Below are 27,543 nucleotides of genomic sequence, written 5' to 3'. Positions count from 1 at the left end.
TGGTTGCAAACTTGTAAAATAGTTCTTTTCCGTCTTGCAACAGGTAACATCTGCTCCCTGGGATAAGGGTAGGGTCAGGATTTGGGAAGATTCAAGGTATGTTAACTTGTTTCCTTCGCTCATGACCTTTAACCTAGATGTCTAACTCTTCCAAATGGGGCCACTTCCAGGGGGAAGCAAGGGTCTACCAGGAGCTGACAGCATTGACCTTTGCCCTAGTTTAGCTTGAGAGCAGGCGGGGCGGGAGGGGGGTGGTGGTGCCCGCAGTCCTCAGGAGTGGCCCAATCTCTTTTGCCCCAACTTTTCCACCTGGCTCTGCACGTCCCCACCCGCAGTTCCCTCTCACCCGGACAGGACAGCTTGGCTAGCGACACCGACATGTTCAAAATAACGAGGACTCTCGGCCTGGTACAGGGAAAAGAGACTTATCAGAGGTTCGCCGCGGGCGCTGGTCTCCTATGCAGAGGGGGGCGCCATCCTCGGCCAGGAAGCAGTCGGTCCCTCTCAAGTCTGCCTCTCCGCCGACCGCCCTTGCTTCGCTGCGTTCCCGCCCCTCTCCTGTTCTGCGCCGGCGCCGCTTCCGACCCGTCAACCTGCTAGACTTCCGGGTCACGTACAAAGGCGAAAAGGATGGAGGACTACAAGTCCCAGCGCAGCCTGCGGCTTCGGGCCTCCTCACTGCAGCTTGGGAAGGCGCCGGAGGCTCTACGATGCCCAGAAGCCCCGCACACAGGCGTACTGGAGGTAATAGGAGGCGGGGCGCATCGCACAGCATTTTGGGAGTTGTAGTGTTCTTACTACAGCGTCCCAAGAGCCCCAATAGATGTTTGAGCAGGGGGCGGGGAGCCGCCCAAGGTGACTTGATTGACAGCTGCCTGGCTGTCCGGAAGAATGAAAAGTCTTTGTGTTTCGGGGCGGAGACTCAGGGGGAGAAGGGGCAGGACTTCGGGAGGGAGGGGGCGGAGCCTTTGGCTTTGGGCGCGCGTGGTTGAAAGACAGTTGGTGGCGGTTCGGCCGTCCCAGTCCCTCTCCACGGTCCTAGCCCTTTCCCCATGGCTGACGTAGAGGAGTTTCAGGTTTGCTCGCCGCCTCCGCCGCCTCCCTCTTCTCCCTCGTCTTCGGACGCGTCTTCAGCATCCTCCTCCGGCCTGAGTTTGGGTTGGCGGGCTCCGAGCCGGAACGGCGACGGAGAGGTGGACCCTCTGGAGGAAGTGGAGCTGCAGATCGGAGACGTAAGTGTCGGGCCGGGACCCGGGCGAGGCTGCGGCTCCCGGGCCGGCTCTGCCCGCGGCGATGCCCGCCGCGAGGTGCTGCCTTTCGCGGCGGGGCGGAGGGACGGGCGGCCTCCTTCGGCTTTCTTCTGGTCCTTCTGTTTCCAATCACCGGCGTCAAGTAACCCGAAACCGCGCGCGGTCTTCTGCACCCCCGAGGTGGCTCTCGGCCCTGGTTTCCCTCCTGATGTGCCAGTTGGCCACCTGCCCACAGCCAGCTGGGAATGCTTTCCTTGTGCTGGATCGGCTTGGAGGGTCTAGCCCCGGCCCTGCCGAAGGGGTGCCCTGTTGGTTTCACTTCCTTTGCTGCCCGTCTCTGATTTCTGTCTCTGCTTTCTAGAATGCATATTGAGTGGAGTAAAATCCCAAATTCCCCAAAACTCCACCTGCCACCCGAACCCTCGTCCGACTGGAGGGCTGACACTTGCAGTATTTATGCAAGTGGATTGAAGTTTGTACGGTTTAACCTTCTTGGGAGAACTTTGTGGAATTGACCTTTGTGTGCAGAATTGGGAACTGAACTTCATTAGCTCATATTTGGACACTTGCTTTTTTTTTTTTGAGAGAAAGCAAAATGTTCCTCTGGTTTTTTTTTTTTCCAGAACAAAACCGGTTACAAGTAAATATGTAGAATGAAAGACTGATGTGTTATCTAGGTAGTGCTATTTTATCTCTTAGCCGAAGAACACTGATTAAAAGAGATGTTCCACCAAGAAGTGGAAATTTTCGAATTTGTGTGATTTTGTTGATGCTTGTCAGAACCTAGAGTGTTTTTTTGCTCTACATTTTTGTGATCTAAAATATTTTGGTACCTGCAGTCAAGTTGTTTTGTTGAGCTAATTGAGATTCTAGTGTGTTTTTCAATTAAATACTGACTTACGTTTTACTCATAATGAATATTTTTTCTAGGAGATGTGTTTCCTCAAATTTCAGGCCCAGAGGTAGAGTACAGTGGTAAAGCCTGTTGCTTAAGCATGTGCAAGGCATAGGGTTAGAGACTTTTTTAGGTTCCGTGTGTTGAAAGAAAACCCCTTGGGCCTTAGAGTCAAAGTTTTTAGCTATTTTTAGTCTATCAAAGGAAATAAGAAGTTAAAAAATAAATATCTGGGATTTGGGATATAGCTCAGTTGATAGAGCTTTTACCTACCATATGCACAAGGCCCTGGCTTCAATTCCCACCACCACAAAAAGAACAAAAAAAATTCACCTATTTGACTTTTTTTTTATATATAATTTCAGGCAGCGTTTTCATTAACCAAACTTCTTGAAGCCACATCTGCAGTATCAGCTCAAGTGGAAGAGATTGCCCTTAAATGTACGGAAAATGCACGCTTCCTTAAGACGTGGAGAGACCTCTTGAAAGAAGGCTATGATTCTCTGAAACCTGACAACTAATTATGACTGTATAATTCACCTTCTCATATCGTTTTGCACATGTACTACATATATAGCACAATCTCCAGTATTTCTGTATATTCAAAATGAAATTTTTCTTGGTTTTCTAGACTTTCGTGCAAGTAGACTATTGATGTGATTTTTTTAATGTTGACAAGTATGTTTATCCTTAAATAGTTTCTATTCTTTAAACGTTTTCAGATTCCTTTCTGAAAGATTTTTCTCAGTAGATAATTTTAACAGTGCCATGGTATGACCAGATAATTATTTTGGAAGATGCTGAGAATGCCAGAAGAGTGAAGCTGAGTTTCATGTTACAACTTTCAAAGGACTTGATTAAGTTTGCCAGTGTATATCAGTTCCCTCAGCTAAGTTCTCTGGAACAGAGATAAGTTTTATGACTTCTAGAACTGAGGCACCTGAAACTCACCTGACACTCCCAAAGTTTCTTTGAGTAAAACACTTGGCAAACATATTTAAAAATTACTTTTTCTAGCCGGGCGCTGGTGGCTCACGCCTGTAATCCTAGCTACTCAGGAGGCTGAGATCTGAGGATCACGGTTCAAAGCCAGCCCGGGCAGGAGAGACCATGAGACTCCTATCTCCAATAAACCACCAGAAAACCGGAAGTGGCGCTGTAGCTCAAGTGGTAGAGCGCTCGCCTTGAGAGGGACAGCGCCCAGGCCCAGAGTTCAAGCCCCACGACCGACCAAAAAAAAAAAAAATTACTTTTTCTTCTTTTTTTTTTTTTTAAAGCATGAAGACAAGATTATTTTTCTAAAAAATGTATGAATCTGAAGTTCATTTATGTAAAATCTCCTTATGGGGACTTGAGTTTTTTGTTTCTTGTTTTTTTTTCTCTTCTGTTTTGAAATAGGATCTCACTATGTAGACAAGGCTAACCTCAAACTCCTGGTACTCCTGCCTTAGCCTTCATAAATGCTGGGACTACAGGTATACACACTACCACCCTCAGCATGGTAACTTGCATTTTGATAACGTTTCAGAATAGATGATAAATAAATTTTCCCATTGTGTGATGTTTTTTGGAAAAGGTTTTATTTTAGAAAATGAAAATATGTCTAGAGAAAATGTGTCCTCGGGCTGGGAAGGTGGCTCAGTGGTAGAGTGTTTGCCTTACATGCCTAAGGCCCTGGGTTCGATTCCTCAGCACCGCATAAAAAAAAAGCCGGAAGTGGCGCTGTGGCTCAAGTGGTAGAGCGCTAGCCTGGAGCTGAAGAGCTGAGGTACAGTGCCCAGGCCCAGAGTTCAGGCCCCACGACCGGACCAAAAAACAAACAAACAAACAAAAAAACACAGAAAATGTGTCCTCTTTCCTCCATTGTTTTTTCCTACTAGTCTTGGGACTTAAACTTGGCCTAATTTCAGGCCCTAAACTTTTTTGCTCAAGACTAGTGCTCTACCACTTGAGCTACAACTCTACTTCTTTCTAGCTTTTTGGTGGTTACTGAGAGATAAGGATTTCATGGACTTTCTTGGGCTGACTTTGAATAGAGATGCTCAGATCTCAGCCTCCTGAGTAGCTAGGATTAAAGGTGTGAGCTACCAACCAGTATCCAGTTCCCAATTTATTTTTATGTTTTATGTTGATATTTTTATGTTTGAATTGCCTTATCAAATTAGGGCTTTGTGTTATTCCTTTTAGAACATTCCAAGTTATTTACCTAATAACTTCTGAAGTGACTTTGTTTCTAATGTGTCAAATTTTAGTGATGTAATGTTTTTGTATGATTTGACCATACTGACAATATTTTATTTTAGCTATGTTGTGTCCTCTGTTGCTTTTTCATGGTTTGTATCATCTGTTAACAATGAAGGCAATCTATTTATGAGTTTTGGGTGTCTCTGATGTGGTGTCTTTAAGTCTTTGTAGATCTCTTGATATTTAAAGAACTTTGTTTAAAAACCCCACAGTGGAGCTGCAATAGGGGACAAATGGATGGACAAAAAAAAGCACGAATGGTTTTATTTAGCATGTTAGACCATAATTCTTGATTTTTTTTTATCTAAAAGCCACACATATGGTGTGTTTTCTATACCAAAAAGATGTTTACTTCAGTATAAGAAAAATATTTTTCTTACATTCTCTTGTGTATTCTGAACATTGTGATTTTTAAAAATGCATAAAAATAAATTCTTATAAAAAGCAAAATTTTCATTTCTTTGGGTTTATTATTTTAAAACTTCTTTTATTTTGTACTCATACTCAGGGCCTGGGCATTATCCCTTAGATTTTTTAGTCAGGTCTGGAACTGTACCATTTGAGCCACAGTTCCACTTTTGGACTTTTGGTAGTTGGAGATTAGAGTCTCATAGACTTTCCTGTCTGGGATGGCTTCAAACCTGGTCCTCAGTTCTCAGTCTCCTGAGTAGCTAGGATTACAGGAGTGAGCCACCAATTGTTGCCCCAAGTTATCTTTTTAAAAGAGAAAACCTTGCCCTGTGTCTGGATTAACTTGGTGTTTCTGTTGTACTTCCTATAGAAACTGATAGGAGCTAGACATGTAGAAGGGCTGGAAAGTGAGTGGGTTTGGTAGATAGAAAATCATTAAAAATATTTTAAGAGCCAGGTGCTAATGGCTCACACCTGTAATCGTAGCTGCTCAGAAGGTTGAGATTTTAGGATTGAGATTCAAAGCCTACCCTGGTAGAAAAGTATGAGACTTTTCTTCAGTTTAACCATCAAAAAGCCAGAAGTGTAGGTGTAGTTTAAGTGGTAGTGAGTGAAAAAAATCTCAAGTGTTAGGTTCTGAATTCAAACCCCGGTGCCAGCACAACAAAAAAATTTAACAGTTAAAAGGAGTTTCAGATGGATGTTTTGAAAATTCAACATATTCCTTTTCTCACTGCTGGTCATTGAATCCAGGACTTGGAACTGCTAGATAAGTGATATACAACTTGAGCTATGCTCCAAGCCATTTTCATTTTGTGTTTTTTGAGATAAGGTCTTGCTAATTTTTCTCCAGTTGATCTGGAACTCAGGATCTTCCTGCTTCAGCCTCTTCAGTAGCTGGGATTATAGGCATGTACCATTGTGTCCATCAGTTTTTATTTCTAAGATCCTTAAACAGATGTGTTGTTACAGGTTATTATTTGATTTGTATAGGCCAAGAGAAATGCCAGACAAGGTGAGAATGGCGGTCATGCTTTATTCACAGGCACTCCAGTACATAGACTTGGCAGCAGCAGCATATACCTTAATAGCATCACATTAGCATAGACTCAGAGACAGACTCGTACCACCAGTAGCCTCATTCTATTCACAAGCTCACATTCTGTCCATCAGCCTCCTCTCTCACAATTTTGCCTGGTTATACTCACAACTAGCCACAAGTAGTATTATTTGCCCAAGTATGGCTTTGAGGCTTCCTAAGGTAGAGATTTGTACATGAACACACTAAACCAGATAAGTCACAGTACTTGGGAAGTATTCATTCAAACACTTCTGGAAGTTAGGGTGAGGAAACCTAATTAACTTTATTTACCCTTCGTGGGTTAGGATATTTGTGTGTGTGTGTGTGTGTGTGTGTGTGTGTGTGTGTGTGTGTGTGTGGACTTCCTGCCAGGGTTAGCTTTGAACAATAATCCTCAAATCTCAGCTTCCTCAGTAGCTAGGATTACAGGGGTGAGTCAACAACACCCAGCATGGTCATGATTTTTTTTTGGGGGGGGGTAGGATTTTTTTTTTTGGTCCTAGGGCTTGAACTCTTGGGTCTAGGTGCTGTCTCTCAGCTCTTTAGCTCAAGGCTAGCACTCTACCACTTGAGCCACAGTGCCACTTCTGGCTTTTTTTTCTGCTTTTGTGGTGCTGAGGAATCGAACCCAGGGCCTCAAGCATGCAAGGCAAGCGCTCTACCACTGAGCCACCTTCCCAGCCCTAGGATTTGTTTTTGTACTGATTCCATGTTTATTGTCTTTTTTAGATATTCTTTTTAGAAAACCTTTTTTATTCTATTATTTTGTATTAGTAATATGACTTCTAAACTGGAAAAGGATGGAAGAGACCGATCAAGATGCACTGGACACATTAAAATTAAAATGTACATAGTTGGGCTGGGAAGGTGGCTCAGTGGCAGAGTGCTTGCCTTGCATGCATGAGGTCCTGGGTTCAATTCCTCAGCACCACATAAGCAGAAAAAGCTGGAAGTGGTGCTGTGGCTCAAGTGGTAGAGCGCTAGCCTTGAGCTGAAGAGCTGAGGGACAGCGCCTAGGTCCAGAGTTCAGGTCCCACGTCCAGTAAAAAAAAAAATAAATAAATAAATAAAATGTACATAGTTACATTATTGAATGTTATTTGAAGAGCCAACCTAAAAGGTGGTTTTACTGGGCCTGTGAATTAACTAAAAGCCTGACAGTCAGTATTCCCCTCCTCCCAACTTGGCATCTGTGCTCTTTGTATGAGTCATTCATTTCTGCACAACCTTCACAACCATCTTGGGCTCCAGAAAAAATCAAGAGTCACCATTAAGCATCTTGCAGCCAAAGGCAAACTGCCTCTCAGACAAGCAATGTCATCTTCTTACGGTCTTGAAGAGAACAGTCAAAAGTTATAGGCTATCCCTCAGGTCTCCAGAGTCAAGGACTAGCTAATAATCAACCAGGCTATATCTATGACTTAGAATTGTGCATAGTTTTCTCACCCCTACCTCCTAATTCTCCCTATTATACATGAAGGTGGTGTCTGTACCCTTGGAGACAACTGAAGATGTACTCAAGTACTTTATTTCTCACGGCTGCCATGTAATCACTTTTCTTTATTATTTCTCTATTTGGCAGGTGAATGGCTGTGATACCATCTAAGCAATGGTTTTCTTTACTCATTAAAGAATTAAAAGGAAACTTTAAAAGTAAACAGTTTATTTGAAAGTGAAAGGAAAGCTGTGGAAGAAACACTGGTGGTTCATACCTGTAATTCTAGCTACTCAGGAGGCTGAGATTTGAGGATCACAGCTCCAAGCCAGCCCAGGAAGAAAGTCTGTGAGACTTTTTTTTTTTCCCTCAGTCAGTTGTGGGACTTGAACTCAGGGCTTGGGCACTGTCCTGAGTTCTTTTGCTCAGGGCTAGTGCTCTATCACTTCGAGTCATAGCTCTACTTCCAGAATTTGAGGGATTAATTTGAGATAAGAGTCTCAAGGGGGGGGGCCGGGAGTGGGTGGGTGGTCTGGGGGAGGCTGGGAAGGGATGTGAAGGGTAAACAAGGGAGGAGGCTGCAATGCTTGATAAGAAATGTACTCATTATCTTGCCCATGTAATTGTAACCCCTCTGTACAATATGTTCACAAAAAATAAAAATTAAAAAAAAAAAGAGTCTCACGGGTACTTTTCTGACCAGGCTGGCTTTGAACAATGATCCTTAGATCTCACCCTCCCAAGTAGCTAGGATTACAGATGTAAGCCACAGGTACCTGGCTTTGTGTGACTCTTTTTTCCAATTAAACACTTGTGCACTGTTGCTCAAATGGTAGACTACTAGCCTTGAGCACAAAAACTCAAGGACAGTTCCAAGGCTCTGAGTTCAAGCCCCAGGACTGGTGTGAAAAAAAAAAAAGTGGCTGGATCTAATGGAGTCCTCTTGGAGGGAGGTTATGACAGTACTGGGCTCCTCTCCTGGGCTTTGCACTGATTCCTGGAGGGCTTGTTTAAATGCGACTCTTGTTATTGTCACTGGGAAGAAGAAACATTTGAGTAGGAACCGGGCACTATGGAAATAACATGTTAAAAAAAGAAAAAAGAAAGATAACATGTTATTGGCTGTGTGTCATATCCACCACTTTATCCCTATCTTCCCCCCCCCCCCCATGGGGCTTTAACTCTGAACCTGGGCGCTGTCCCTCAGCTCTTCAGCTCAAGGTGAGTGCTCTACCACTTGAGCCACAGCGCCTCTTCCAATTTTCTGGTGGTTTATTGGAGATGAGTCACATGGGCATTCCTGCCTGGGCTGTCTTTGAACCAGGATCCTCAGATCTCAGCCTCCTGAGTAGGATTTACAGGCATTAGCCACCAGTATCCAGCTCCCTATCAATTTTTATCCCTAATGGTTCTCCTTTTCACAGCTGGACCTAATATGAAACTTCTGGACTTTGGGCCATGTTTTGATTTTTTTTTGGTGAAAGTGTACCTCCTCATTCTCCTACCCCCTCTTTATTTTGGTGCTAGTATTGGTGCTTGAACTTAGGGCTTTATGCTTTCCCTTAGTTTTTTTTCTCAAGGCTGGTTCTCTACCCCTTGAACCACAGCTCCACTTCCAGCTTTTTGGTGGTTAATTGGAGATAAGAGTCTCATGGACTTCCCTGTTAGGGCTGACTTTGAACTGTGATCCTCAGATTTCAGCCTCCTGACTATCTAGGTTTACAGGTATAAGCCACTGGAGTCTAGCAAGGCTATGTTGATGATAATGTTTTCCTCCTTGATGTGAAACATACAGGCAGATCTTTCCTTCTTTACATTAAGTTTCTGAATCACTACCTTTTAGCTCTTAAGCTGCTTTATTGAGATGTAATTCACATGCCATAAAATATACGTAAAATATACAATTCGGTGACTTCTAGTATAATCACTTTTTTTTTTAATCCAGCCCCACCAACAGTTCAAAATATTTGGAAAGCCAAGAAAGATACCCTGAACTCTTTGGCGCTTGCACCACCTTTCCCTCTAATTATAGTAAATTATTTTGCTGATTTTAGATTTGTCATGTATGTAAAATATACAATATCCTGTAGGTCTGGCTTATATTACAACTTTAGTGTTGTAGCACATATGAGAATTTTATATCTTATGTATCTTATATATCTTATATATTTTGTTTAACCATTCTTTACTTGGATATTATGAGTAATGCTACCAGAAACATTTGTATAAAATCTCTATTTGAGTGTTGTTTTTAATTCTTTTGGATTTGTGCCTGGGAATATAATTGCTAGCTCTATAATAGTTTCAGTTTTTTGCGGCGCTGCCAGCTTTTTCACAGTGATTGAAACCTTTTACATTCCCCCTAGCAATGAAGAAGGGTTTTAATTTCTATGGTCTCCAGCATTTATTTACTGATTGACAACAATCTGCCCTCCTAGTAGGTGTGAAATGTTTTTCTCATTGCAGTTTTAATTTGCATTTCCCTAATGATTAGTGATGTTTTTTCATGTATCTTGATGTATCTTTTCATGTAATTTTTGACCATGTGTGTATTTTCCTATTTAAATGCTTTTTATGAGTCCTGCATGCAATTTGGATATTAAACCCTTTTCAGATATATAATTTGTAGTATTTTCTCTTATCCTGGTTGGTTCTTGACTGCATAATCTCCTTTAATGTACAAACGTGTTTAATTTAGATGAAGTCTAATTTAATATTTTCTTTTTGATGATTGATGATCTATGAACCCATAAGAAACTAAGAAACTGTCTAAGAGGGCTGGGAAGGTGGCTCAGTGGTAGAGTGCTTGCCTTGCATGCATGAGGCCCTGGGTTCGATTCCTCAGCACCACATAAGCAGAAAAAGCCAGAAGTGGGGCCGAGGCTCAAGTGGTAGAGCGCTAGTCTACAGCTGAAGAGCTGAGGGACAGCTCCCAGGCCCAGAGTTCAGGCCCCACTACCGACAAAAAAAAAAAAAAGAAACTGTCTAAGAAACTATCTAAGAACCCATAATCAAATTTCCATTCTGTCCATTGATCTTTATTGTTATAGCTATTATAGTTAAGTTGTCAATTCATTTTGAGTTAATTTTTGTATATGATGTAAAGTTTTGGCTCAATTTTATTCTTTTGCATGTTAATATCCAGTTTTCTTAGTAACTTTTGCTGAAGAAACTTATTTTTTCATTTGATTGCCATGGTACTTTTGTTAAAAATCGATTGGCGCCAGTGGCTCACGCCTGTAATCCTAGCTACTCAGGAGGCTGAGATATGAGGATCGCCGTTCAAAGCCAGCCTGGGCAGGAAAGTCCATGAGACTCTTATCTCCTATTAACTACCCAGAAAAACCAGAAGTGGTGCTGTGGCTCAAGTGGTAGAGCACTTGCCTTGAGCTGAAGAGTTCAGGGACAGCGCCTGGGCCCAGATTTCAAGCCTCACAACCGATCCCCCCCCCCCAAATCGATTGACTAGATATGGTGGTGCACAACTGTAATCTCAGCACTGAGGACTGTAATTTCCAGGCTATCTTGGGCTATACCATGAGTCCCTACCTCAAAAAACAAACAGCACAAACAAAACATCTAAGAAATTCCATCTCCACCAAAAAAGCTAAGCATGGCAGCTTACACCTATCATTCCAGCTATGTGGAATAGGAGAAAGTAGGGCCAAGCAAGGCTTGGACAAAAGGAGACATCTATTTGAAAAATAGCTAAAGCCCAGTCAATTACTGGTGGCTCATGACTAGTTCTAGCTACTCAGGAATCTAAGGATTCCAGTTCATAGCCAGCCTAGGCAGGAAAGTCTGTAAGATTAATTAATTACTAAAAAACCAGAAGTGGAGGTATGCCTTAAGTAGTAAAATGTCAGTCTTGAGCAAAAAAAATCTAAGGGACATCCCAGTACTGGCAGGTCTGAATGTTTGTGCACACGCATGTAACATAAGGTCCAGGCCCTGAGTTCAAACCCCACACCACCAAAAAATCTCCACCAAAACATCAAAAAAAAAACAAAGTGTCAGTGGACTAGAAATAAGTGTTTATTTTTGGATTCTCAATGCTATTCCATTGAACTAAATGCTCTCATTTTTGCCTTTCTGGCTCACACTTTGCAGTACTTCTACTTTTTCATTTCAATCCCATATACTGCTGCTCATTTAAAGCAAACCAAAAAGAAACCTAGGTAGGAATTGAGACAGGTGCTTTTTGTATTTATAGCTAAGCATCCTGTGTTTGTAATGATAAATATGCCATATTGGCTGTCATTGTGTGGAGACTTGAAGACAGATAAGCATTCTTAAAAGAGGATAGTTATATTTTTTGAATACTCTTTTTTTCTTATGCCATTACACTGAATGTCCTAAAACCTTAATCCTGATTCTTTTTAATACATTTTTTTATTGTGAAAATACTGTACTGAGGGGTTACAGTTACATGAGCAAGGTAATGAGTACATTTCTTATCCAGTGCTGTTGCCTCCTCCTTTGTTTTTTGCCTACCATCCCGTCCCCCTCACCTCCTCAACTGCAACTCCCCACCCCTACTCCCCTCAACCCCCCTCACCCCCACATAAATTGTAAAGTTCGTTTTTCAACATAGCATCTTGTACATCTCATTGTTGCAGTGGGTCTACCTGTATCCCTATTTAAACATTGTCTTTTCCCTTCCCCTCCCCAAATTACATCAACATCAAACATAGTGAAAACAGGGGTTATACTATGGGGGAGGGACATACAAAGCAACAAAAAAAATCACATGGTACCTTATAAATACGTCAGAAACAACAGCAAGGAAGAAAAAAGCCACTTGTGTTCCTATCTTGGAGTTCATTTCGCTTAACATCATCTTATCTGACATTTCTGCTTGGACATTTACCTAAATGATCACAAACAAGACCATACTAAAGCTACTAGGACATCTATGTTTATTGCAGCATTATTTACCATAGATAAGATATGGAACTAACCCAGATGCCCCTCAGTAGATGAATGGATCAGAAAATGTGGTATATATACACAATGGAATTCTATGCCTCCATCAGAAAGAATGACATTGCCCCATTTGTTAGGAAATGGAAAGACTTAGAAAAAAGTTATATTCAGTCAAGTAAGCCAGGCCCAAAGAAACATAGGTCCCACGGTTTCCCTTATTTGCAATAATTAATCCTGATTCTTGTGTTTGCTGATACAACCAAAGAAGCTGTGCTTTAATGCAGGAGCTGTAGATGTCTTTGTCTAGTCTTTAGTTTCAGCACAGTTTACAGAGTGAAAGGTTCTGTTTTGTCCACTTTTAGCACTTTATCATGTATGGGAGTACTCAGTAAATGCATGTTAGAAGAATTAATTCCTCACTGAAATAGATTTTACTCACTTCCTAAATAAGATAGGTCCTAATATATACACATTGCCAATACAGTTATTTCTCTCGATGCGAACTGGCTACTTTTATTTTTTCTCAGGTCCTTGTAATCTAACTTGTCTTAGTTGTTGTTATAAATTATTAATTTTGTGACATTAATTTCACTCCTGTATGTCCCTCCTGAAACACCCCATAGTACTCTCTGTGAAGAAATTGGTTTCAGATTTTCAGAGACAGGACAGGGAATTGAACCTGGCTGATTGAGAAATGAGTGACATTTCACAGGGGTCTGTGAAAGCAGCTGGCTTCCCTAAGTCAGATGGCATCTCCTGCATGGGCCACTTTTCCACCCAAATGAATGATGGAGCTTGCGTTTTCTGACTTCCTTTGCTGTCAATGGACCTTCTTTGTCTGTAGTTGTACCAAATCTGATGGATCATTTCTTTGAATGGTCTTGTGGTCAGAGTATAGAGAATTGGGTTCAAAGCACTGTTGATTGGCAGAACAAAAATTACCACCCAAGAGGTAATGGTACCTAGAAAAGAAAAATGAGATAAATATCCACAAAAGTATAGGTACCCTTTTCCTGTATCATATCTTTGTTCTTGTATCTTTTACTCCAACCCACTTTTGAGTCTTAAGCTTCCTGTCACATAATTAAACATCAAGTCTACCCTGCTCTAGGACATCTTTCTGAAGTGCTAGGGTTTGAAGGAGTTCTGGGCCCTAAAGAAACAGGGCTCTGCCAAGTAGAGCATCAAGTAGAGACATTAATAGAAACATTGTCTACAAAGTGATGACAGTATTATGATTTAACTTTAGAAAAAACTATATTGTTTAGTATTTAAATCATATCTTTTCAAATGTTTTAAATTCTAGACAATACATATAATATTACTCAGGATCTGGAGACTTATCTTAAGTATGTTTCTGCTTTTTATTTGCTTTCAAAACTAGGTTTGCCTTTTTAGGCTTTTGATCAAGTATTTATTTAGATAAAAAAACCACCTTTGTGGGGGGACAATGAGGGAAGCAATGACATTGATCAAGATGCATTGTACTTATTAACTATTTTTTTTGTATAAATCTCTTTATACAACTACGTAAAGATAATATTTATAAAAAAATCTTTGGCTAAACATATATGGGAAAAAATCTTTATATATACACAGCTACCAAATACTCAGATTTTTGTTAATTAATTAATTATTAATTCTTTTGTTCCTTTTTGTTATTTATAATCTGTAAGATACTTTTACCTATCAATGGGATCAAAGAAAATTAAAATTATGTGGACATATAAATTAAAAATGTGAATTTATAAAGATTATAAAAATATTATTGGATTATATATCATACCTAATATTTATATATCATTTATATATAAAATGTAATAATATGCATTATAGAAATACTATTGACGATATATATAACAAAGTTTTCTACTTCAAACTTCATTATTGTTCTGTTTTGGTTTATAGAGATAGGTTCTCATTCACTGTGTAGTCCAGATTGGCTTTGAGCTCATGATCCTCTTACCTCAGTCTCCCAAGTGTATGGATTATAGGCATTTACTGCCATAGCTGTCTAACTTTTGTCCATTTGTAAATGTATGGTTCATTGGCATTAAGTACGTTCATATTGTTATGCATCCAAAAACATCATCCATCTCTAAAATTTTCTCAACCTCCTAAACTGAATCATACTTATTAAACAACCACTCTCATTTTCCCCTTCTCCAGCCTCTGGCAATCACTATTTTATGCACTCTATAAATTTGATCACTCCAGGGACCGCATGTAAGATGGCTAAGACAAACTCAAGGCCTAAGCTTTTTTCCCCCTCAAGATTAGTACTTTACCACTTATGCCACAGCTCTACTTCTGGCTTTTTGGTGTTTTGTTGGAGTTAAAAGTCTCATGGACTTCCCTGCCAGGGCTGGTTTTGAATCACGATCCTCAGATCTCAGCCTCATGAGTAGCTAGGACTACAGGCATGAGCCAATGGCATCTGTCTGTCTTGTTTATCTCATCATCTAGCCATGGACATTGTGTGGACCTTTGGCTATTGTGAATGGTATTGCAGTACTTGATGAACTTTATGAATCTGTTTGAGTCCCTGCTTTTAGTTCTCCTGGATATTTATCCAGAAGTGGAAGAATGATTGAGTTATGTTGATCTTGTGTTTGTTTTGGCAGAGTCTCTGCCACATTGTTTTCACAGCATCCACACCATCTCAGCTATGATGTTAAAATAATAGTGTTAGTGTAGATGTGTGCTATATTTAGACCTTAGTCCTTGTATGCCTTCTTACAGTCTGAAGTCATGTGCTCTAAATCACATGCATTTCATTATTTTGATCATTGTTCCTTTGTTCTGCTAATAATTTTGTTATTAGGCATTTGTGATTTTTTTGACAGTACAAGATTTGAATTGAAGGGCTCAAACTTGCAAGACTGGTACTTTACCATTGTGAACCATGCCCCTGGCCCTTAGGAGTTTATGGAGAGAAATAAATGCCTTTCAGTAAGCCATTACAAATGGTAGCTTAAAGTACATGTAGTTTTGACTTAGATTGAAATTAGTTAGTGGTAAGAATGTAAATAATCCTTCACAGAACACTCCACAAACAGATTTATTACTTCTTTGTCAAGAGAAAAGTTGTACCTGGTATTTCTACCTGAAGCAGTGAAAGAAATTTCAGTATAAAAATGGGTATCCAGCATAGCGCATCAGTAAATACGATAAAGAAAAACCGCTTGGCAAGGATCATCTCTTTTTTAATTTGATTCCGTATTTCAGTGGCTGTTATGGCGCTTTGATGAACACTATAAAACATGCTTCCATAAGAGAAAACGATGATGAGAAAGGCTGCCAAGTTAATACCTGTTTGGAATACAAGAATGTTAATAACATATAAATATTCACAAAATGAGCAGATTAATAAAACATAACTTTAAGCATTAATATAAAATATACAAAGACCATAGTATGTTGTTTTGGCTTCTCAGAAAGATTTATTAAGGTGGGCATGGTATTACATTCTTGTAATCCTAGCACTTAAAAGGCAGAGGCTAGAGAATCTCAAGTTCAAGGCCAGCCTAAGCTACATAGTAAGTGGGAGGCCAACTTGGGCTACACATTGAGACCCTGTCTACATAAAAAATTACTACGGGGCTGGGAAGGTGGCTCAGTGGTAAAGCGCTTGCCTTGCATGCATGAGGCCCTGGGTTTGATTCCTCAGCACCAGTTAAGCAGAAAAAAAAAAGCCAGAAGTGGCGCTGTGGATCAAGTGGTAGAGCGCTAGCTTTGAGCTGAAGAGCCGAGGGACAGCATCCAGGCCCAGAGTTCAGGCCCATGACTGGACCCCCCCCCAAAAAAAAACAATTACTATGGAGCACAGAAGTTATCAGTTCTTTTGTGTTGGTATATTGTTGAAGTGATGAACAATGATAAGATGCTTAATTTTAAAATGGCATATTAAAATGGAGTTTACAGTCATTCAGCAAGTATCTTGAGCCAGTTAAGTGTTCTATTATTAATGAGTTTAAGAAGCAATTGCATTACTTTGTGCTGCATTTTGAGAATATATGCTCTTTAGCAAAATATGTGTGTTGCTTACCTGTGAGTTAAAAAAAGATAGCAAATACCATTATGTTAATATCATGTGTGTTTTTATAAGGACCCACAGTATATTTTGTCTGCTATTATTCAGGTGAACATGTGAAACACAAGTTTAGCATCTTTTATTGAGTGCAATAAAGAAAGCAGTCCTTTTTTTTATTTTTTGAAGAATCTTTTATTGATTGCTTCAAAGCAGTGATTTTTGGAAAAGAAACCCCAAATTGTTGAGTATTTTGATAGAAGATGCAAAATAAGAAGTAGCATTCCTGTTGTTCTAGCTATCTATACAGGAGGCTGATACCTGGAGATCTTGGTTTGAGACCAACCTTCTGTAGAAAAATCCACTAGATTCTACCTCCAAAATTACCAGCGAAAAGCTGGTCTGGAGGCACTGCTCATGTGGAAAGCCAGCTGAGTCAGCTCAAGGCACTGAACTCAAATCCCAGTACAAAACAAAAATTTGTAAACACAGAAGGCATAATGAGTTTCATATTGTGAGTAATTCTATCCTATTGTTTGCATAAAATTTTCTTACCAAGAAAAATTGCCACTGAATAAATCTGAGCTCCAATGCTTTCTGTATCTTCTGAATGAAGAGGGAAGCACACTCCATTGGTGCCATAGTAATTTTTGAAGAATTCCTTGTTGCTCAGGGGAATGAAAGCTACTATGAAGCCAATAATCCAAATGAGAATCAGAACTGTAATGGTTCTGCATTTTCGAGGTCTTAAACATCTAAAAGGATACACAATGCAGATGTACTTTTCCAATGTCAGAAATGTTAAGAGTAAAACTGATACTTCTGTAGAAAGAATGGCCAATGATCCCATGAGCTGACAAGGACTACTCTCCATCCACAGCTGGGCATGCTTATTGTATTCTCCCCGGAACTTGATGTCAAAGGCTCCGATCACAAACAAGTATACTCCCATTAGGCAGTCAGCACCTACAGTGTCACAAAGTTTTCATGTTTAGAGGAATAAACAGGCATAATGGAATTTTTATTAGGCATTTGTGTGTGTCTGAGTGTGTGAGTGACAGTACTGGGGCTTGAACTCGGGGCCTGGGCATTGAGCCTGAGCTTTCTTGCTAAAGGATTGTGCTGTACCACTTGAGCCACAGCTCCACTTTTGGCTTTTTGGTGGATAATGTCAGATAAGAGTCTGCTCACCAATTAACAACCAAAAAGGCAGAAGTGGAGTGGTGGCTCAAATGATAGAACACACATTGAGCATACACACACACAAAAGTAAAAAAGTTCAGGCGCTGAGTTTAAGCCTTTAGACTAGTACACACACACACACACACACACACACACACACACACACACACACATGCATGCACATATACATGCACACAGAAAAATTAAAAATTCCATTATTCTATCACTGACAGAATTTATAGCAACGCTTTTCCTGTATTTCAAAACTGTAGTTCCTCTTTAACCGAGAAGTACTCACAGCAGAGAGAAATGATTGACATAGCATGCAGCTTGTTCTCAGACCTGATATAAGGTCGCATACAAATAACAAATATGTTTCCGAAGCAGGTAATAGCAGATACAACCCAGACAAACACTCTTTGGATAATGCTTGCCAAAAGATTCTCAAGAGATGAAATTCCATCCGTATTTGGTTTACAGCTGCGAACATGTGGTGCATAGCCACAGTACTGAAATTTCTTAAAATATCTGGAGTATGAAGAGAAAGTGAAAGATCAAAGTTTGAAAAGAATTCAATATCTCCATCCATAGATATTTTCGACATTTTCCTCAATGGGGAAAATATGTTAATATGAGATTCAGATGAATGCAAAGCATTAGGAATTCAGAAATTTTTAACTTGAACCTAATTCTCATTCATTTGATTTCACAGTAAAAGATGTGTGGAGAGGCTTCTGAGATGCTTTTGCTGTGTATTAGTGACTCATGCCTCTAATCCTACAGCTCTAATCTACTCAGGCGGCTAAGATCTGAAGATTAAGGTTCAAAGCCAACCTGGGCAGAAAAGTCTTGAGACTCTTATTTCCAACTAACCACCAAAAAGTCCAGAAGTGGAGCTGTGGCTAAAGCGGTAGAGCACTAGCCTTCAGCAAAAAAGCTGAGAGAGAGTGCCCAGGCCTTGAGTTCAAGCCCTAGGATTGGCATATATACACATACACACAAAGATGCTTTTGCTGAGTCCTGTGAATAAATTACAAGTCTTCAACTTTATATATCTGTATCCTTTGTTTTGAGCTATTTTCTGTTTCAGTTCCTTTGCAATCACTTGTTTGCAGGAGAAATGGGAAGATTCAATGGTAATAATCTTGTGTAGAAGGCAAACTGCCCCTCAAACAAGCAAAAAGCCCAAAATTCCATAGACTACTTCATTCCTGTTTCATTCCAGTAATAAAATTTTAACTCCCCAGAATTCTTGAAGGACAAAGACTGAGCTAAGGGTAAAACAAGCCACACCTTCAACTTGGAACTGTCTTAACTACTATGCATATATTTCTCTCCACTGTCTCCAAATTCTCCCTGTTTGACCTGAAGTTGTTGTCTATATTTTGGAAGACAACTGAAGGTGTATTGAAGTGCTGTCTTCCCACATAATATATCTTCTTTCTCTGCCCTTCACTATATCTCTTTATTTGACATATGAGTGGGAATGGTCAGACCTAACTTGGAACTCCTGAATTTTAGGCCTGGGGTCTAAAAATTTAGTTTCAAGAGAAGCTAACAGGTAAATTAACTATACAAGAGTCAGACATATCTTTAGGCTTAAATAAATGGATAGCTTGTCACCTAAAGATTGAACTAGTTCAATGAACTTTTTTATGTGTATGGGCTTTCATAATTTCCTGTGTGAATGCACTGTTGCCTCATCCTGGCTTTTGCAATGGACCTGTTTTTCTGACCTTCAGAGCAAAGTCAAGAACATTTCCCTCTAGGCTTTGGGGACTTTTCAGTTATAGACTGTGTATGTTATCTGTAATTAGTTTGTAGTATGCCTGACTTACTCTAGATTTTGGAAGACAACTATAGTGTCAATGAACATTTTTTGAGGGAATTCTTTCACCAATAGGACTCCCTTGGTAAAGTCATCACCTGGATAACCAGATATTTTCATTTATGGAGTTTCTTCTAGGCATCAGATATAAATTTTCAAATGAATGCGAATGTTAGCATCTGCATAGGAAATGTGTCTTCAGTGGAGGTATGTTGCTAGGATGTTTTCTGATAACTATAGAAACTGAATTCAGACTAGGTCAATTTGCTTTACAGGCACAGTGTTCGCTCTGTGTGTGTGTGTGTGTGTGTGTGTGTGTGTGTGTGTGTGTGTGTGTGATCTTGTGGATTGTTTCATGCCTGTAATACTAGCTACTCAGGAGGCTGAGATTTGAGATCAAGGTTCAAAACCAGCCTGGGCAAGGAAGTCTCCAAGACACTTCAGTTAGCAAAATACTGGACTAAAAGTATGGCTCAAGAGGTAGAATAGCAGTCATGAGCAGGAAAGCCTAGCAAGAATGAGGCTCTGACTTTAAGCCCTGGAACCAGGAAAAATTATCTTTATTAGTATAAGAATTTCCCTGGGATTCAAAAAATTCCCATGAAATTCTACCAGATGTTGGAAAACTCAAAATCAAACTGAAAGTTTTGAATTAATTATAGCTTAGTCATGTGTGAGTTGGTTTGGACTGTTGTAAAGAAAATTCCATAGGTTTGGTGGTCTGAATAATTATGTGCCTTCCCACTGGTTCTAGAGACTGGAAGTCCAAGGCCAAGGTGTAGCACACCCCATTCAGGTGAGGTCCTGTTTCTTGCTTCACAGGTGACTGTGTTCTCACTTTGTCCTTACATGATGGAGGGACATGTTTTAGAATCTCTTTGTTTTTCCTGTCATGTTGAGGATGGAACCCAGGGCCTTGTACGTACTAAGCAAGTATTTACCTGGCTAGACAATCAGGTCAAAGGCTTTCTCTCATGGAGGTTCTATATCCTTCACCACCACTGTAGCAATCTTGTGTGTATGGTATTAGGTATCACATTACCATGGCTTTGAGCAGTCCTGTATGCTGACCGCTAGCTATCATATTAGCATGGCCTTGAGTACTCACACATACTAGACCTTAGACATCACATTATGGCCCATTGCCTCTAGAAGATTTGCTGTAATCAGTGGGCTGATTGGACCCCTGAAGTGTGCATTGGAATGGTCATCTAGTCAAGGGGCTAAAGAATGCATGAGAGCTCATGCAGGCTATATGGATTCTCTGATTGGGGCTGGAACCCACATAACCTGTAGGCTGTCCAATGACCTTGAGAGTCAAGTAGTTCTCTCCTTGAGACACCTTTTTAACCCCTACACAATGCACCCCAAGTAATGTCCTCCCTTGGGACCTTTCCTATGTAGTAGGAGTTTTGTTTATCCTTTTCTCCAATAAGTCTTACTGGTTTTACTTGGATCCTTGGGACCAGAGAAATGGAGGAGCTGATCCAGGTATTGTAAATTTTTGGTTTCAGTACCATCACTTTGGGGTTAGTTTTTCAGCATATGAATTTGGGAGCAAGGACACAAATATTCAGTAAACAGAAGGCAAATTAGTAAAATATATGAATAGATTAGCTGCATCAGATATGAATATTACCAAAATACAAGTGGGAACATAAAATTAAGGTGAAGATCAGTCACAATGCCTACTTACATGTGTGAGAGATTCCTAAGAGGCATGAACATCCTTTGTTGGATATTAGAAATTTCAATTCCTTCTAGGCTGCTGAAAATATCAAGTTGAGAATCAGTCAAAAGGATACAGGTTACATGTAGCATAATAAAATGGGTCCCAGTGAAGGATAATGTAATAAAATGGTTCTACTTAACATTCATTCCCAGTAAAACATTCCTAGCTCCACTTTCCTAAATCTTAATTTTGAGTATTCTCTTTGACATATAGTTTTCCTATTCGATGTTTTTTGTATCCTCTTGGATCATGGCACAATGACTGAGTGTGATAAGTGTAACTGCTCAGAAAATCTTAGTGGAAAAGGAAGTGAACATTATTTTTTGGGCAATTTTACAACAGCAGAGGAGTTTTACATCATTAAAAGTTTGCTAATACATGCATTTTCTTCATGACAATCCTGGGGCTTGAACTCAGAGCCTGGGTTCTGTCCCTGAGCTTCTTTTGCTCAAGGCTTGTATTCTACCATTTAAGTCTCAGATCTACTTCTGGCTTTTTTTTTTTGTCTATTGTGGGGCTTGAACTCTGGGCCTGGGCGCTGTCCCTCAGCTCTTCAGTTCAAGGCAAGTGCTCTATCACTTGAGCTACAGCACCACTTCCGGTTTTCTGATGGTTTATTGGAGATAGGAGTCTCACGGTCTCTCTTGCCCGGGCTGGCTTTGAACCGCGATCCTCAGATCTCAGCCTCCTGAGTAGCTAGGATTACAGGCATGAGCCACCAGCACCCGGCTGGCTTCTTTTTTTAAAATTAGAGTAAGAGTTTCACAGACTTTCCTACCTGGGCTGGTTTTGAATGGCAATCCTCAGATTTCAGCCTCCTGAGTAGCTAGGATTACAGGTGTGAGCCATTGGCACCTGGTATTTTCTAATAATTTTTAAGTAGTATTTTCTTCTAATAAATGCCATGTTACTGAGCAAACACTCCAATGAGATGAAATGATGCTTATATTTTTAAGAAATTGCTTAGATGCTAGCAGAGTTTTGGTGTGTGTGTGTGTGTGTGTGTGTGTGTGTTTGTGTGTGTGTGTCTGTGTGTGTGTGTTGCAAACCATGATTTACATATCTAAAGACAGTTCATCTTAGAGTGATGATGCTCATTATAGATTCTTCAGTGTCTACAACTAATGGAGCACAGGTGCATAGAAGCCCTCAGGGAATCTAATCCAACAATTTAGTATTTCCAACAATTTACTTACCAAGCAAAAGAGAATAAATGATTCATTACTTAATTTTTAGTTTATTTATATGTAAGATTAAAGTAATAGCTGTCAGATTGTTTATAGTCTGTAGAGCAGTCATTTGTGTTTGTGAGGAGCCTTATATCCTAGAAATAAAGCTTGTAATTTGAAAGACACTAAAACTATTATTAGTATTGAAATAATAATTCAATCATGAAATGACCTTGTCTGTGCATACTTACAGAGACTTTAGTTTGACAAGATAATCAAATTGATTTGCTTGAATTCTCTGGATTGGATTATAAGAAATATTCCTGTTATTTTTAAACAAAAGTAGCAATAAGTTATTTCTAATAATTTCTTGAGCAAAGAGAACATGCCTAATGACATACCTAATGACTTTCATATATACAAAAAGAAGAGGATAGTACAATTGAAAATGGATCAAAGATATCTAAGGCCTGAACTGTAAAACCACTAGAAGAAAACACATTGTTTGGGCAATGGTACTTCTTGGAATGCCCCTCAAAACATAGGCAGTAAAAGCAAATTTAGACAGCTGGGATTACAGTAAGTGGAAAGAATGGAAACACTTGTGAATAGCCAAGGAAAAAGAGCAGAGTGATGAGACTATAAAGAATTGGAGGAAGCATTTGTAAATCAAGTATTTCTTCTTTACTTTCTTTTTCTCTTCCTTCTTCTGCTTCCTTTTCATTCTAGAAATAAAAAACTAGGGCCTTGGATTCTTGTAAGAGCTATTTCTGAACTTGGGTTAATATGGAAAATAAGGCTTAAAAACAGATCAGTAGCAAGAAAATAATATACCAAAAAGTAGGCAAAGGAGGACCAAGCATGGTGGTACATGCCTGGAACGCCATTTACTCAGAAGGTAGAGATAAGAAGATCATGATTTGAGGCCAGCCTTGCAAAAAGTCAGCTGCCCTTGTCTCAAAGACAAGTTTGGTATAGTGATATATACATGTAGTCTGAGCTGCTTGGAGATAGAGGTGGGGAGACTGGTTTGGGGATAGCTAGGGGAAAAATTTAGTGAGAGCACAGATCAACAAATAAGCTCGATGTGGTGGAGCATACCTGTGATTCTAGATAAACGTGAAGAATGAAATAGGAGGATTACTGTCTGAGCCTGGTCCTGAGCTAAAACACAAAACCTATTAAAAAATAAAACTAAACAAAAGGGCTGGGGATATGGATCCACTGGCAAAGCACATGCTTAGTAAGAATGAGGCACCAAGTTCAAACCCTAGTACTCCCAAAAATACAAAGAGAAGAAGAAAAGCTCAACAATCGCAAATTGTCTGGCATATAGTTGCGTTGTCAGGGTGGCTGGGGGAAAGGGACTAAAATACAACTTACGCTTCTCAGACCAAAGTATGAATTCCAAAAAAGGCCTTGGCTTTATTCTCCCACCCCCATGACTCCCAAGAATTATGGGCACTCAATGGCTGTTAATCACTGAACCCTAAGTGCCATGGCTGTAAGTGTACTGTTATCTCTTGAACCCTATAAATTCCCATTGTTATCTCTAAACCTCAGTGTATGACCTCTATTTTCTCAGGAAACTGCAATTTTTTTTTTATCCAACCTTAACCTATGTGACTTCTCCAAATTTGCGTGTCCCTCTCCAACCTAAACTTGTCTATTTGGACCTGTATCCTCTTGACCTAGCTCCTATGACCTTCTTCCAACTCTAGACTACTGATGTCCTATGTCTATGTCCTTGTTCCCCAACTTAAAACTCCTTGAACACTGGAAAATTTGGAGCAGGGGCCCATATCTTTGGAGTGGCATGCTCCTCTGCGCTCACTGGCATCAAGCAAAATGGAGTTACTCCTACTAGTCCAAATGCTTTATTTGGTATCACACCAGTCTTTTATTTTTGGGAACAGCAAGAGTAAAAAACTGGTAGGTGGGAGCTAGGAAGGTGGCTCAGTGCTTGCCGTGCATGCATGAGGTCCTGGGTTTGATTCATCAGCACCACATAAGCAGAAAAAGCTGGAAGTGGTGCTGTGGCTCAAGTGGTAGAGTGCTAGCCTTGAGCTGAAGAGCTGAGAGACAGCACCTATGCCCAGAGTACAGGCTCCATGACCAAGAAAAAAAACCCTGATAGATGTATTAAGTGCAATATTTTGTGTGTGCCAGTCCCAGGACTTGAAGTGAAGGCTTGAGTGCTGTCCCTGAGCTTTTTTGCTCAAGGCTTGTACTCTACCGTGGCTCTACTTCTGATTTCTGTCTCTCTCTCTCCCTCCCTCCCTCCCTTCCTTCCTTCCTTCCTTCCTTTTTTTCTCTCTCTCTCTCTCTTTCTCTCTCTCTCTCTCTCTCTCTCTTCCCTCTCTCCTTCCTTTCTTTTGCATTGGTACTGGGGCTTGAACTCAGGGATTCATGTTCTTGCTTAGCTTTTTCTACTCAAAGGCTGGTGTTCTACCACTTGAGCCACACCTCTGCTTTTGGCATTTTGCTAGTTAATTGGGAATAAAAGTCTTGAGAATTTGTCTCCTATGAGATGGCTTCAAACCTTGATCCTCAGATCTCATCCTCTTGAGTATCTAGAATTCCAGGTATGAAGTTCTGTGCTCTTATGATGGCTTTATTAGGGTGCATATACAGTAACCTTATTGTGAGCTGAGGATCACCATACAGGTCAAAGAATCAAGTGCAGAAACTTAAAGAACTATTTGTACCCATGATCATGACAGTCAAGAGGGAGAAGCAACCATTAATTCATGAGAGGATAAACATAATGTATTATATATATATATATATATGTATGTGTGTATTGATTGCATACAATATTATTCTGACATATGCTACAACATGAATGGATGAATGGACCTTGAAGACATTATATGAATGTAAATAAACCAGTAACAAAATGACAATGTATGATTGCAGTTATAGATGTACTCAGACTAGTCCAGTTCATGGGGATAGAAAGTGGAATTTGCTGTTTGGGGTTGGGGAAGGGGGAATTGAGGAGGGAGAATGGGCAGTAGTGTTTAGTGGTTGCTGAGTTTCAGTTTTGCAGACGCAACAGTCTGGAGGTAGAGGGTGGTGATGGCTGCACAGTCATGTTGATGTAGTTATGTTGATGCCTTTCAACCATATATTGATTGATAGATGGGGAACTTTACGTTAAGTGAATTTTGACCAATTAAAATCATTATAAAAGAAATGAAGTGGTGAAAGTAACTTAAGTCTTACAATTGTGACAGCTCCTTCAGATCCTTAAATAGATGCGGCGGAAGACTTTCAATCTTATTACTTCCTAAATCCCTAGGGAAATAAGTGCAAACATGTCATATATTTTCTAAAGACTTTTCAGTTCCCTAGAAAACCATTATATAACTCTTTAATAATGTCACCAACTGCCAAAAAAAGTTTAAGAACTAAATTATTTAACTATTAAGAATTAAGCTAATTAAAATTAAATAAAAATACTAAATCCAAGGTTACATACTTTATGTCATTTAATCTGGTTTTATGAGGTATTTTAGATTAATATGTGTATTTCTTCCTTCCTCTTCCTTCTTCCTCTTTGTCTCTTCCTCTCCTTTTTTCTTTTCTGGTGCTGGTACTAGGGCTTGAACTTTGGGCTTTGAGATTTCCCTTGGTTTTCATTACACTAGGCTGGTGATGCTCCACCACTGGAGCCACAACTCTACTTCCAGATTTTTGCTGGTTAATTGGAGATAAGAACATCACAGACTTACTTTTCCTGGGCAGGCTTACAACCCTGATCTACAGATCTCAGCCTCCTGAATAGCTAGGATTACAGGTGTAAGCCATCAGCCCCTGGTGGTGATCATGTCCATTTGTGTTAGAGTAAGAATATAGTTTGGTTATAGCTATTGAGCCTTTGTGATTATCTCCAAAGAATATCCTCATTTGGTATTACTGTGTGAATGCCCAGTGTCCTGTATAATTTATTATATCCAAGTTCATTTTTTTTGTCTTTTACTATCCAATGTGTTTACGTGTAGAGTTATAAGCACATTCTAGTTCCACAAATGAGGGAAACCACTAGACACTATGTTGAAAGTGAGCTATACAACTTGTGGGAGAGGGGGGTTAGGAAGAAAAGATTGAGAGAGAGTGAGGGAAGGGCGACATTGTTCAAAAACAAATGTACTCATTACCTGTCTTATGTAACTGTAACCCCTGTATACATCACCTTTACAATTATAATAAAAAACGTAAAAAAAGATTATAGTTGGGAGCTTTTATCTCTTGGTTGGGCTTATTATGATGATGAATTGGAAGTGTATGATTTCAAGTACAAATTTCTTAGCCAAGATGCACAGGTTTTCTGTGCTACCCTTGTGGGTAGATACTTTGTGTATCATCACAGACATGTGGAGACTCTGCCTAACAAAATATTTGCTCAGTTGCAAGAATGTTTCTGATGACAGCACCTCTCATAGTAGCTTTGACAATGACAGATCTCATGAGAAAGTCCTCAGATTCTTGTATATAAGCAAAACTTTTAATAAACTTGAATCTTCAGGGTGATCAAGAAACGTGAGAGCCTATTTTTCTTACTTATTGATAAGCTCTACTAGTCACTAGTGAGATAGGTAGAAGAATAGACATATTTGTTATCTGGCTGGATAGTTTATAAAACAAGAGATAGGGGATTTGAGGATGAAGGTCAGGATGATTTTTATTAGGTTTTAACACTAAAACTAAGTGGCCAAAAGGACCTGAAAAATATCATCATTGGTTGGGTGCTGGTGGCTCATGCCTATAATCCTAGCTACTCAGGAGGCTGGGATCTGAGGATTATGGTTCAAAGTCAGCCCAGGAAGGAAAGTCTGTGAGACTTATCTCTAATTAACCACCAGAAAACCAGAAGTAGTGCTGTGGCTCAAGTGGTAGAGCATTCACCTTGAGCTGAAAAGCTCAGAGATAGCACCCAGGCCCAGAGTTCAAGCCCCACAACTGTCAAAAAACATTGTCTTTACTCTGAATGCCTTCTATTTTGTACTATCATCTACATGTTATTGGTGAATTGGCTATGATATGGAATGTTGTACTTTGTACTTGGAAAATCAAAGTGACTTTGTAAAACTGTACCTCTTTCATAAAATCTTTCAATAATTTACTGTTGCCTAGATGACAGAATCAAAACTGTTTAACTTGACATAAAACACTAACTATGTAAAGATATGATGGGTAGTATTTCTGAACTTGCTTTCTACTGCTGTCTAGTCATGGTAACTTTTCCCATGACTTGAGGGCACCAGTAGCTGTCATCTGTGCTTCTGCATGGGGCTTCCTCTTCCTGGTCACGTCCACTCTCTGCTTCCCTCTTGACTTTTTTTTTTTTTTTTTTT

The 27,543-nt window shown here is 39.9% G+C and overlaps 3 protein-coding genes across 5 annotated transcripts in view; 1 reads left to right on the top strand and 2 right to left on the bottom strand.

The window, feature by feature from the left end:
• Positions 1-547, bottom strand: part of Etfdh (electron-transferring-flavoprotein dehydrogenase) — a 30,238-nt gene extending 29,691 nt beyond the window's left edge. The window contains exon 1 of the mRNA XM_013029838.1: positions 347-547. Within this exon, the coding sequence (XP_012885292.1) occupies positions 347-380 (34 nt within the window). The 5' untranslated portion in view covers positions 381-547. The remainder of the gene's footprint in view (positions 1-346) is intronic.
• Positions 548-986: 439 nt separating this feature from the next.
• LOC105995918 (chromosome unknown open reading frame, human C4orf46) lies at positions 987-3,154 on the top strand. Its single transcript, XM_013029830.1, has 2 exons — positions 987-1,232; positions 2,511-3,154. The coding sequence occupies exons 1-2, from the start codon at positions 1,053-1,055 to the stop codon at positions 2,664-2,666; spliced, it is 336 nt and encodes a 111-aa protein (XP_012885284.1). The 5' UTR covers positions 987-1,052; the 3' UTR covers positions 2,667-3,154.
• A 9,424-nt stretch (positions 3,155-12,578) lies between these two features.
• Rxfp1 (relaxin/insulin-like family peptide receptor 1) overlaps positions 12,579-27,543 on the bottom strand; it is a 130,005-nt gene continuing 115,040 nt past the window's right edge. The window contains exons 13-19 of one of the 3 annotated variants that reach the window (XM_013029822.1): positions 25,412-25,483; positions 22,435-22,506; positions 20,979-21,050; positions 17,753-17,982; positions 16,828-17,238; positions 15,336-15,554; positions 12,579-13,204 (exon numbers count right to left, since the gene is read on the bottom strand). In XM_013029822.1, the coding sequence (XP_012885276.1) occupies positions 12,897-13,204; positions 15,336-15,554; positions 16,828-17,238; positions 17,753-17,982; positions 20,979-21,050; positions 22,435-22,506; positions 25,412-25,483 (1,384 nt within the window). In that variant the 3' untranslated portion in view covers positions 12,579-12,896. The remainder of the gene's footprint in view (positions 13,205-15,335; positions 15,555-16,827; positions 17,239-17,752; positions 17,983-20,978; positions 21,051-22,434; positions 22,507-25,411; positions 25,484-27,543) is intronic. The other 2 variants (XM_013029820.1, XM_013029821.1) reach the window with 2 other exon arrangements.

This window comes from Dipodomys ordii, unplaced genomic scaffold (assembly GCF_000151885.1).
Source record: "Dipodomys ordii isolate 6190 unplaced genomic scaffold, Dord_2.0 Scaffold123, whole genome shotgun sequence".
Taxonomy (NCBI): Eukaryota; Metazoa; Chordata; class Mammalia; order Rodentia; family Heteromyidae; genus Dipodomys; species Dipodomys ordii.
This window is presented reverse-complemented; position numbering and strand designations above follow the sequence as displayed.

Bases quoted from the DNA above. Each gene is read 5' to 3' on its own strand.
- LOC105995918 (XM_013029830.1), top strand. From the start codon at position 1,053: ATGGCTGACGTAGAGGAGTTTCAGGTTTGCTCGCCGCCTCCGCCGCCT. The intron at 1,233-2,510 runs GTAAGTGTCGGG...ATATAATTTCAG, and splicing joins TGGAGCTGCAGATCGGAGAC to GCAGCGTTTTCATTAACCAA.